Below are 12,428 nucleotides of genomic sequence, written 5' to 3' on the forward strand. Positions count from 1 at the left end.
AGGAGTTTTCTACACCAACTCTTACTATTAATAACTAGCTGCTGGCAGGGTAGCCCTTCAGCCTGAGCAGCCCTGGCAATGCCTATAATTATAGCCCTGGCTGCTGTGAAGATGCAGTTGCCTAAGAGAGGGTTGCAGGGCATAGGCTTTGGGGTCACACAGTCTGGGTTCCTTTCCTGGCTCTGCTCCTGCCTGGCTGTGTAACCTGAGGTATAAGTTACCAGTATCTCTGGGCCCTAGTTTGCTCATCTGTCGAAGGAGATACTTCCTAGTGACGCCGTTGAGCTCATACACAGATTAACTAGATCACGTATGTAAAGTGCTCAGTATGCATCCTAGAACTTGGTAACGCTCAGAGAAGGTTAACTTGGGTTGCCTTCATCCCCTTCCTTCACCTCTTCCTCTTCTTTTTCTTCCTCTTCTTCTTCCTTTTCTACTTCTTCTTACTCTTATCATTATTAAATATTTTGGCATGAAACTGGGTCTCAAATCCTCACCATAGGGACAATTCAGTGAAAAATTACCCAACAGCACTGCATGTGCAGTGAGCCCCGGATTCAAGTGAGTGAATGAACAGAATGTTTTGATAGGAAGGAGTAGAGAAGAGAATGAATCACTGACCCTGGGCTGGGAGGAGACCAGTAGAATAAAACAAAATGTGCAGCCTGGGTCGTTGACTGGCAGGTGATATTTTCAAGTCAGGAATCTCTTTGGGCATCTGTAGACACTCCTAATGCCATGGCAGTAGGATTTCCTTTCTCAGTCTGGAAACACTAAACCCAGACCAGAACCCTTTGAGCCATTAGGATGCAATGGAAAAAAAATGAGTTTTGGATTTAGACCAATCTGCACTCAAACCCTGGCACTGGGTGGCTTCGAGAAAAGTCCTTCATCTCTCTGGACTCTGATTTCTTCATCTTTCGAGTAGAGTTAGTAATACTTATCTCATAGGGTTTACATGCACTGCCTCATTGAATTTTCACACTCTCCTATGTAGTCTTCTTTCTAGTAGATCAAGGCTCAGAGAGGTTAATCACCTGCCTGAGGCCACACAGCTTGAAGTAACAAAGCCAGCTCTGGGAGGAAAAGCCTGTACTCTGAACCTCTATTCTGTCCTGCCTTCCTGAAAGTCAGACAGGTGGTGTTGTCCAGTGTCACATTCTTTCTCCCAAGTCATCATCAGCTATCCCTAACCCTAACCCTAATCTGATTATCCGTGGCTCTTGCATTTGGAGGAAACCTGAATCTCAGAAACTTGTGATTGTCAATTCCAAACATCATTTTTGTTTCAGCTGGGTGTCATTTTAAGGACTATAGTAGATCAGTCTAACTAGGGAAATGTAAATTATAGAGACGCCAAGAGCCTACCACTAACTAAAAATGCTAATGGTGTGAGTAGTGTGAATGGGAATAAAACAAGCACATTCCCCTCAGAAGATGAAGAGATTGGGACTCTCTGGGGCCTGTCAACAGCTGGCATCCCTGCAGAGAGCAATGTGCCATGCTTTGGCTGCAGGAAATGCTCAGTGCTGCCTGTGAGGTGGAGGGAAGAATTAACATCACAGGAGAGGGAGTTAGCTGTATGCCCGCTACCCCCAATACACCTGCTATTATCCTAGAAGGCACTTTACTGGCTGCTCTAGAAACTAAACACCTTTACTGAGAAAGGATAATGCAAACCACGTCTGGACACCAGTCTAAACCTATGAAAGCCTCTGCACAGAGAAGGCGGGTGGCCCTTGGTGGAGCTCACTGCTTCTCAAACTTCAGTGCGCCTAAGATTCACTTGGCCAGCGGGCTGGAGAGCAGATTTCTGGGCCTCATCTGCAGAAATCTGGATTCAGGACTTCTGGGGTAAGGGCTGAAAATTTCTGTTAAGTTCCCTGCTGCTGCTTCTATGGTGGTCATAGGACATTCTTAGACAGTTCACAGGAATGTGACCTGGGGGACAAGTCCTAAGTACCCACCAGCATTTAATGCCATCTCCTATGACTCTGGTAACCCGTGGTTTGAAATCCGTTCTGTAGAAATGTTCACACATTCATTTTAGTGGGCTTTCTTTCTTGGGGAAAATAGTGAAAAGCTGGAAATAACCCAATAGGGGGTTGTTAAATACATGCCACATTCATATAGTATTCAGCTGTCCAAAACAGTGTTACAGAAAGCTGTCCATAACACTGGCACACAAAAAGTGAGGTGTAGGTGTGTGTATGGACATAATTTTTTAGAACAATTGGAAATCCAGATAAAGATACATTATATATGGTAGACATGCCAGAAACATCATGCTACACCATCTCCCTTTACCTCCAACACCCATGCCTCCTTCTCCTCCTTCCTGTCATATGCCCCAGTGGAGTGACCCTTGGAGGCTACACCCAAGGGCTGCCAGGCCCCCTGTGTTCCAAGTGGGGTCAGTCAAGGAGAGAGAGCAACTAGTGACTGCTAGGTTAGGGTGTGTTTCCCTGGTATTGCCCCATACCTGCCAACAGGCTGAGTTCTAGCAGAGGCTGGGACCCTGGACAGGTATTGTTAAGTGTCCCTTCTCCAAGGTTCCTGCTGTCCTTGGCTCCTGCTCCCTCTGTTTCTCCCCTTTCAGCTTTAACAGGATAACAGCTCCCAGTTGTTGCTAGTTCCAGGGTGATTCATAATCTCTTGTTGGTTCCCCCAGCCTTCCTACACCTATTTAAGTATCATTTCCAGTCAAAGGGTTCTTCAAACATCCCCCTAGATTTGATGCCTATTTCCTGCTGGGATTCTGAAGCCATTCCTGATTCCTCTGGATTACGGGCTGAGACACTCAGAGTGAAGAGGGCTGGCAGGTCTGCACTGTCATTCACATACCTAAGGCAATTCTTCCCGAGCACCTGCCCTCTCCATCCAAAGCCTGTTTAAGCCATCATTTTCAAAGTGCCCTGCAATTCCTGGTGAGGGGCAGGTACGACAAAGGGCTTTAGGGGAGTGGGACACAGAGGGGACAGAGGGCAAAGCTGGATTGCTCAATCCTAGCAAAGCAAGGATAGTTAACAATAATTTACTATATATGTCAAAAGCGCCAGAAGAGAAGAAACATGATATTCTCAACACAAAGAAATGATAAACGTTTGAGGTCATGGATATCCCAATTATCCCCATTTGATCATTACACATTGTGTATAGGTATAGGAATATCACGTACAACCCCCAAATATTTACAATTATTTTATAACCATAACAATAAATAATATAAAAGAAAATAAAGAGATAAATGTCAGAAAAACTTGAATAGCTGATATTTCAATTAAAGCATGAAATATGGCTTATTGGAAGGATACCCCTCCAAACTTCTCCCTTCTCTGTACCCATGCCCTGTACCATGTGGATTTCAAATTAATCCTACCAAGGAGTCAGAGTCTATTTTCTAATTCTTTACATCTAACCTGGACTTGTGGCTTACACTTTCATGGCCAATAAAATGCAGGAAAGTAACGTTGTATCAATCCAGAGGCAAGGTCCCCAGAGGCAAGGTCCCCACAGGCCTTTTTGTTTTTGCTTACTCTACCACCTTGCCATAGCCACTAAAAAGCCCAGGATAGCCAGATGAGTGACATGTAGGACAGAAACATGTCATTCCAGCCATGACCATCCTAGACCAGCCAACCCTTTAATGTATGAATAAGCCCAGCCAAGGTCAAGAGAGCCACCTGCCAAGCCCAGATCCCTGAGAATAAATAATTGTTGCCTGAACTATTGAGTTTTAAGATGGTTTGTTACACAGCAGAAGCTAACTGATACAGCATCCACTATGGTCCTGCCAAAAATGTGAAGCTTGGTAGAATTCCTACACTTATTTTACAGTTTAGTGTTATTTTCAGGGATCATTGCATAACGTTCAAATATTGAGCATCAGAATAAAATACTATCCAAAGAAAGAGTTTTTCTGCTAATCCAATGTCCAAAGATCACTGCAATTGACCTGGCCATATTCCAGATGCTTGATACTCACAAGAAGCAGGGGAATTGGCAAGAAACAGGAGTGGAGAGAGCGTGGCCAGACACTTGAGAACTGGCCTTATAGACATGGTTTATCTGCTACCTGATGGTGCCTGTTTACGTGCATCTTGAGAGGGTCATAAGGAATGTAGCCACCAAGGCCAGCATCAGTGGCCCCCAACCAAAAGGAAGTTAGTCCTGATTCCAGGTGGAAGGCCCTTGTAGATGTTTCTCTCCAAAATACCACAAAGGGCAGCCTCCCACCACCTTCCTGCCTCCTACCTTGATTGCTCATTTCATGCCCACGATATTCACATTAAAAAAATACCCGCCAGATGTCACAATTAATAAACTATACCTCCCAAAGGCACGGGATGATGGAAGTGCTGTTGGGGCATGGAGGCGCCAAGGCACTCAATAGCAGTGGTGTGCAGAAAATTCATCCTCATTCTTTCCTTTCTTCTTCTCCCCCTCCCCAGACCCCAGGATGAGCAGGTGTCAGTGGGAAGACTCATTATGACACAGGGAACGAGATTTTAATGGATCCTAAAGGGAAGGATGAAGAAGAAGGGGCGGCCAAACCACAAAACATTTTCCACATGCCCGGCTTCTACAAAGGCCTTTTTGGAAGGAATTTACCCCAAGAAGAACCAACAGCATCAAGAAGAACAAACAGCATGCCCAAAGGATGCTGTAGCTCCCCTATGTCCTCAGAATGTCAGAGGGACCTTGGGTTCCTGGTAACCTTTTCAGCCAGACTAAATTCCATTCAGTTCTTCCAAAATTCCATGCCTTCTCTGACATGTGGACTTTGTAGATGCTGTGCTCCTACCTGGAACTCCTCTGTCTCCCCCACACAGAGCTCCTCCTTCCCCTGGCCTCAGTGAACATGTGGCTTCTTCCTGGAAGCTCTCCCATCATGACCCTCTTTGGGCTCCCCCAGTCCACTGTGATGCTACTATTCTAGCTCCTAGGCATTGGAGGGCACCAGGGCACATTTTTTGGAGGGGTGCCAGAAAAACATATATACTTCTTAAGAAAGGAAAAAACTATATTAAATTTGTAATAATCAAGACACATTTGACTTCTGCATTAGTAAGAGGTGTTCAATGTGAACTTGTGTCCATCTTTCGTTATTGGTATATATTGAGCGCTATAGGTAAAAATGGCTTCCCACAGCTTCTGAATGTGTGCGCACAAGTGAAGACAGGATTGCTTTGCAGTCTGGCTGTTCATTTATTGGACCCGGCATCCAATCTGTCATGCACATTTAGGAAATAAATCCAATTAAAAACACAAAAGTTGGGAGAAAAAACAATGTCTGTAAGTCAAAGACATTTCACTGGGAAATCAAAATGACCTTCGATGAGGTGACACCAACCAAATGAACAGCACATAACAAGCCACAAGCTCTGTTCTGTTCATCATCATCTTTTATTAATGAAGCAGTTATTGGCGTTTACGTTTTCCTTATCTTAGAACAGGGTTACCCAGCAAGACGCTGTGAAAACAAGGGCCCAGAGTGGTCCGTGAGTCTGCTGAAATCCTACAAATTACTAATAAGAATTAACTGAGACCTCTCCTTCGGAATATCTTCTACGGTCTTTTCACCGAATTTGTTATGTTGTTTTAATTCATAATTTTTGTCATGAGAAAGCTGTGTGCTTTTTAGTAACTTTGCTTTTTTCTTTTTTTGTAGACATGTCAAATTTGCTGGTTCTTTTTTCAGCCATCTCTCTTTAGAGGCAAGCCACTTGATCAGAAAAAGATAAAATACAGTTTGTAGAAAAAAAAAGAGTCATAAAATACTCACTGTTCTTTATCACTGAAGGAAGGCAAGAAAGGAGAGAAAGAAAAAAATGGATTAAGTTAGGTAAGAAATCCTGTAACCATATCAACCCTGTTTGGTTGCAACAACCACAAAGTTTGAAGGATGATGACCTACTTCCATCTTTTCCAGTCATTACTCCCTCACTCCAGCACATCTAAAGCAAGGCTGCTCCAATGTAGGGTTTTAAATGTAACATCTTTGACTAAACTGGCCAATCATTTCAGCTTATAAATTAACTACAGTAGAACCTCTGTAAGTTGACCACCCGAGGGACTGTAACAAACTGGTCAGCATAAGGAACTAGGCCTCCTGGACTGATACGTACATGTGGTGCATGTCTGGTCTATGAAAATTAGGTCAACTTAAGGAGGTGGTCAAGGTAAGGAAGTGGCCAGCTATGGAGGTTCTGCTTCATTGATTACTTATATATTTGAACAATGGTTTGGGGGCACTAAAGGAAAATCACTTAATCATAACATGATCACCATCATTCTTGGTTTCTGTTATTCCAAATACTGAGTATTAAGAATTATATGAGGTATAGCAATAAACCCTGAACAGTAGAACATATAATGCCCCAGTTTGGGGAAGCAAGCTCTTTTATTCTAGAAAGGAGACCAGTGCCTCCATTTACCAAGTGTGTAATCAAAGGTAGGTCATAGCCTCTCTTCATGCCTCTGCTTCTACCTCCCATTTCTGGCACTCTCTGGTTTGCAGACTTGAAAGCTAGATAGAAATATCACCTGTCAAAGAGCAGCATGTCTCCCCTTGTATTCCCAACATGGACAGCGGAACCACTGCCCTAACCAAGCAAGGAAGGTACACTCGTTTCTTTCAGATCTCCCTGTTGTTGGTTTCAAAGACAATGATTAGATTCAAGGACGATAAGAGAGGAAGACATTTCAAAATCACAAAAGCAGTAAGTGTATCTGGCCAGCCAGCAGTTAATTAAGACGAGATTTCTTAATTTACTGGAGAAAGACATTAAAAGTGTCTGCATTAGCTCATCACCACTGCAGAAGACCAGACAGCATGTGTGATGACTGTAATTCATCCATTAGCATTTATTGGAAAATAATTTTAATATCTGAAGAAAAAGTAGTGGCAATCAAGCCAAGCCAGATGCATCTGGAATGCCAAGATGCTTCATGGGAGCCCAGGAGCGCTTTAATGAAATGGGGTCCAGACTGTTTGAATAATTCTAATTTAATTGTAAGGCAAATTGTTTGGCTTCATATTGACTAAAGTAAACTCTGATGGATGGGATTTTAATTAACTGACATTTCTTAAATAAAATAAATATTTTACCCCATCTATCCTTCAGGCAACTGTTTATCTTACACAGACACGCGTTTTGGCTGATGAAATATTCTCTGCAGAATAAGTTTGGCTCCATTAAGACATCATGAGAGGGGCTTTGGAAACAAGGAATTTCCTATCACAAAAGAAACCGGTGGAGTTCAATAGTCTCTTTAAAAATGTAAAACTCAAAAATAGGAAGAGGTTTAAGTAGAAGCAGTAAGCAGGCAGGGGATTTTTTTTTTTTTCCTTTGGGCTATATGGTTGAACTAAATATTTGGACAGACTCATCATTAATCCCATTATATTATAGTTAGGCCCCAGACAATTAAAGTCAATCTTTTTTAATGCAGTTCTGGGATTGCAAGAAAGGAAGGGAATTCTCCAAGACCCTTCTCCCTTTAAAAACAAATAAACAAAATAGACTTCATTGAAATGAAAAACTATTTTCTCCCCAAAAGATTCTGTTATGAAAAAGAAATGACAAATTACAGACTGAGAGAAAGTATTTGCAAAATGGATAGCTAACTAAAGACTTTCATATATAATGTTTTAAGAACACGTAAAACTTAAAAACAAGAACATTAAATTACCTCTTTTTTAAAACGAAAGGGAGATTTGAACATACACTTTAACAAAGAAGTTATGTGAATAATGAAATTATGTAAATTATCTAACATCATTTGTCAATACAGAAATGCAAATCAAAAACCATAATGAGGCTGGGCATGGCGGCTCACACCTGTAATCCAACACTCTGGGCAGTTGAGGTGGGTGGATTACCTGAGTTTATGAGTTCAAGACCAGCCTGAGCAAGAATGCGACTCTGTCTCCACTAAAAATAGAAAAACTGAGACAAGAGGATTGCTTGAGCCCAAGAGTTGGAGGTTGCTGTGAGCTATGATGACGCCATGACACTCTACCCTGGGCAGCAGCTTGAGACTCTGTCTCAAAAACAAACAAACAAAACCCCCAAACCAGATTGAAACATCCTACGCACACATTAGAATGGTCACAATTAAAATGATTGATCATATCAAGTGCTGCTGAGTGGGAGAGAAACTGGTTCTCTCATACATTTCTGGTGGAAAGTTAAGATGGCACAACCAATTTGGAAAAAAATCAGAAATGGCACCAAAACAGAGATACAGATTTATAGAACAGAATAGAGAATCAAGACATGAACCTAGCTATTTATTGTCATTTGATCTTTGATAAGCCTATCAAAAACATTCAATAGGGGGAAAGACTCCCTATTTAACAAATGTTGCTGGGTAAAATGGCTGGAGAACCTGGAGAAGACTGAAACTGGATCCCTACCTTTCTCCATTAACAAAAATTGATTCTGGCTTAGTGCCATAGCTCAGTGGTTATAGGGCACTGGCCACATACACTGGAGCTGGCAGGTTTGAACCTGGCCCCGGCCTGCTAAACAACAATGACAACTGCAACAACAACAAAAAAAAAAAACAGCTGGGCATTGTGGTGAATGCCTGTAGTCCCAGCTACTTGGGAGGCTGAGGCAAGAGAGTTGCTTAAGCCCAAGAGTTGCTGTGAGCTGTGACACTACAGCACTCTATTGAGTGTGAAAGAGTGAGACTTTGTCTAGAAAAAAAAAATGATTCTCACTGTATAAAAGATTTAAACTTAAGACATGAAACTATAAAAATACTAGAAGAGAGTGCAGGGAAAACACTTGAAGAAATCGGCCTGGGAGAATACTTTATGAGGAGGACCTCCCCCTCCCCTGGGCAATTGAAGCAACACCAAAAATACATTACCGGGATCTTTTGCACAACCAAGAGCACAGTAAGGAAAGCAAACAGACAACCTTCAGAATGGGAGAAGATTTTTGCAGGTTATGCTTTCAACAAAGGTCTGATAACCAGAATTCGAGGAGAACACAAACTAATCAATAAGAAAAGAAAAAATAACCCCATTTCTATGTGGGTAGGAGACTTGAACAGAAACTTCTCTGAAGAAGACAGGCACATGGCCCACAAACACATGAAAAAATGCTCATCATCTTCAATCATCAGAGAAATGCAAATCAAAACCACTTTGAGATATCATCTAACTCCAGTAAGATTAGCCCACATCACAAAATCCCAAAACAGATGTTGGCATGTTTGCAGAGAGAAGGGAACACTTGTACTCTGTTGGTGGGAATGCAAGCTAATAGAAACTTTTTGGAAAGAAGTTTGGAGAATACTCAAAGAACTAAAAGTAGACCTACAGTTCGATCCTGCAATTCCCCTACTAGGTATATACCCAGATGATCAAAAATCATTTTACAAAAAAGACATTTGCACCAGAATGTTTATTGCAGTCCAATTCATAATTAGCAAGACATGGAAACTGCCCAAGTGTCCATCACCCCATGAATGGATTAACAAATAGTGGTATATGTACACCATGGAATACTATGCAGCCATAAAAGATGGTGACTTCTCATCTTTTATGTTTACCTGGATGGAGCTGGAACATATTCTTCTTAGCAAAATATCTCAAGAATGGAAAAAAGAATATCCAATGTACTCAATACTACTATGAAAGCAATATATAAGCACCTACACATTCATACGAATGGTAAAACATAACTATAGTCCAGAAAGTAGAAGGGAAGAGGAGAGAGAGGGGAAGAAAGGGGCAAGGCAGGAGGAGGGAGGGTATTTGGGGGGACCTCACCTAGTGTGCATGATGCAATGGTACATTTCAAAACTATTAAGAATATAATTGTGATGAATGTGTTAATCAGTTTAATGTAAGCATTTCACATTGAATATCAAATCAGTATACCAAACCCCACAAATGCATCAATGTATACAGTTATGATTTAATAAAAAAAATGAGAACCTACCTTATGACCAAGGCTTCTAGATAATTCAAAAAGAAATGAAAAAATATATATATGAAGTTTATTTGTATTATCCAGAACCCAAATGTCCATCAAAGGATGAATGGATAAATGAATTGTGGTATGTTCATATAATGGGATACTATTCAGCCATCAAAGGGGACAAATTATTAACATGCACAACAATATGGTTAGATCACCAAATAATTACATTGACTGAAAGAAGACAGGTATCTCCTTCCAAAAAAAAGAGTACACATTGGATTATTCCATTTATGTAATATTCTATGAAAAAAAAACTAATGTATAGTTATAGAAAGATGATTAGTGATTACTCGGGGATGGGGGAGGGGGCAAGAAGGAGGTACCACCAAAGGGCTCAAAGAAGTTTGGGGGACTGATAGGTATGTTCATTATCCTGATCATGGAGATGGTTTCATGGGTGTATGTATACATTTAAAAATTATCAAACTGTATGTCTAATTACTTGAAATGTATACTGTTGAAGGTACATTTATTATACCTTTAGGAGGCAATTTAAAAAGAAAAAGAAAACCCAGCAAACTGACTTCAGAACAGGAAGCTGTGAGCAGCAAGCCTATGAAATACCAACACTGTGTTCAAGAGGCTGACATTGCAGTGGGGAAGGGAATCTGAGACCCCCCACACTGAGCCAGGCCCCTTAAAGGGAGCAAACACGATCCTGGATGTGCAGTACATCTAACTAAGAAGCAAATGTTAATATCTTTGAAGAAAAATGTTTCCAAGGTAGGTCCCCAGGGTTTTCACAGTGAGCATTCCAAGAAGTGAATAATTATGATTGAAAATCTGCAGGAACAATCAAACAGACTTATGGACTGTCAGGGACATCGGGCAGTGGTGTGTGGTAAACGTTTAACAACTGGCTTTCTGGAAGGAAAAGCCCTACTGTGACTGCTTTCAACTGCCAATATGATGTCACTGCATGAGCAGTTGGAGAGGAATACACAGTAGATGCCTTTTATAATATTTCCACCTTACAAGTATAGGTGACATAAATAGCAGAGAATATCAAAAGATACTAAAATTACTTAAAGGTTATTAATTTTGAGTTGTTATCACCTTTGTGTGTAATATAATTCAACTATAAATATATACAACTTAATTTTGAATAATGGGCATGTTTAGTAACCAGCTTACAAAATTCTTGAAATGTTAACATATATTTTAATGAACCCCTTATGATACAGATCTAAGACACTACTGATTCAGGTATCATAAAATTATTGGATATAAAATGTGAAATTACTACATGTGCAATGTTTAAAGAAATAAAAGATAGACTAAAAATTGAGTGAGGAGCAAGAAGCTCAAAAAATATTTAAGATGATAGTACAAAGAATGAAAAAAATACTTTTTAAAAATAAAATATGTAACTATTAAAATTCCAAAAATGCAATAATATGGTTTAATGGTAGATTAATATGCTTTAAGAGAGCATATGAAAGAAGAAATTGCCCCAAATACAGGAAAGTAAAGCAATATGAAATATAAAAGAAAAGATGAGCTGTATGGAAAATCTAGTACATAGCTAATCAGATTCCAGATGGGGAAAATTAGGGAGAATTTAAAATAGTATAGAATTGAAAAGATAATGCTGAGAATGTTCTAGAACTGTTGAAAAACAAGAATCCACTGTTTCAGGAAACACAACATGCACCAACTAGGAAAAACAATAAGAAATACACACTTAAGCCCATGGTACTGTGGAACACGAGAAAGACTTAAATGGAGGGACGAATATTTACAAAGGAAGGGCAATTTGTTGACTAAACACTCCTAGCAGACACTTGACAGCATAACCACACCCTCAAAGTCCACGTAGAATACTGCAACCTTCAAGAACAAGGGATAATCAATGTAACCTGCTTCTGTGTACCCTCAGTGAATCCCCAACAATAAAAATTAAAAAAGAACAAGGGATCAATTGATGTTTTAAGATACACAAAATCTGAGATAATTTACCAACAAATAATAACTTCACCAAATGGAAGGATGTACTTCTGGAAGAAGTAAAGTGATGCTAAAAGCAACCAAGATTTGAGCATTAAACAAAGAAACTAGAAAATAGGTAGATGTAAATATAATAATGTCTAATATGTGGGGTTAAATAGAGGATTAAACTGTGACAATAGAAAATAATATCATATAGGTGGGGAGGGTAAAAATTGAAATGTTAATGGAGTGTTTTAAGCAGCTTGTGTTGAGATAGTGATTAACTTTAGACATAGTTAGTTATGAATGGCAATGCTTTAAGGATAGCCATGAAATAATAGAGAAAAACAGAATTTTAAAAGCCAAAACCCACTTGATGAAAAGGTAAGGAAAGAGACAAAAAACTCATAGAATAAGAGAGACAGAGAGAAAACATAAAATAAGAGAGTAGAAAAGTTAAACTATACAATGGATTGACAAACTATAGCTTATAGG

The 12,428-nt window shown here is 40.1% G+C and overlaps 1 protein-coding gene across 3 annotated transcripts in view; it reads right to left on the reverse strand.

Annotated features, from left to right (window-relative positions):
• Nucleotides 1-12,428, reverse strand: part of RPH3A (rabphilin 3A) — a 101,479-nt gene that overhangs the window by 50,495 nt on the left and 38,556 nt on the right. For 2 of the 3 annotated variants that reach the window (XM_003789964.2, XM_023513285.1), the window contains one exon: nucleotides 5,786-5,797. The exons of the other annotated variant lie outside the window; for it this stretch is intronic. In XM_003789964.2, coding sequence (XP_003790012.1) covers nucleotides 5,786-5,797 — 12 coding nt within the window. The remainder of the gene's footprint in view (nucleotides 1-5,785; nucleotides 5,798-12,428) is intronic. 3 annotated transcript variants of the gene reach the window in all.

Source organism: Otolemur garnettii, unplaced genomic scaffold (assembly GCF_000181295.1).
Source record: "Otolemur garnettii isolate 467f Iridium unplaced genomic scaffold, OtoGar3 scaffold00038, whole genome shotgun sequence".
Taxonomy (NCBI): Eukaryota; Metazoa; Chordata; class Mammalia; order Primates; family Galagidae; genus Otolemur; species Otolemur garnettii.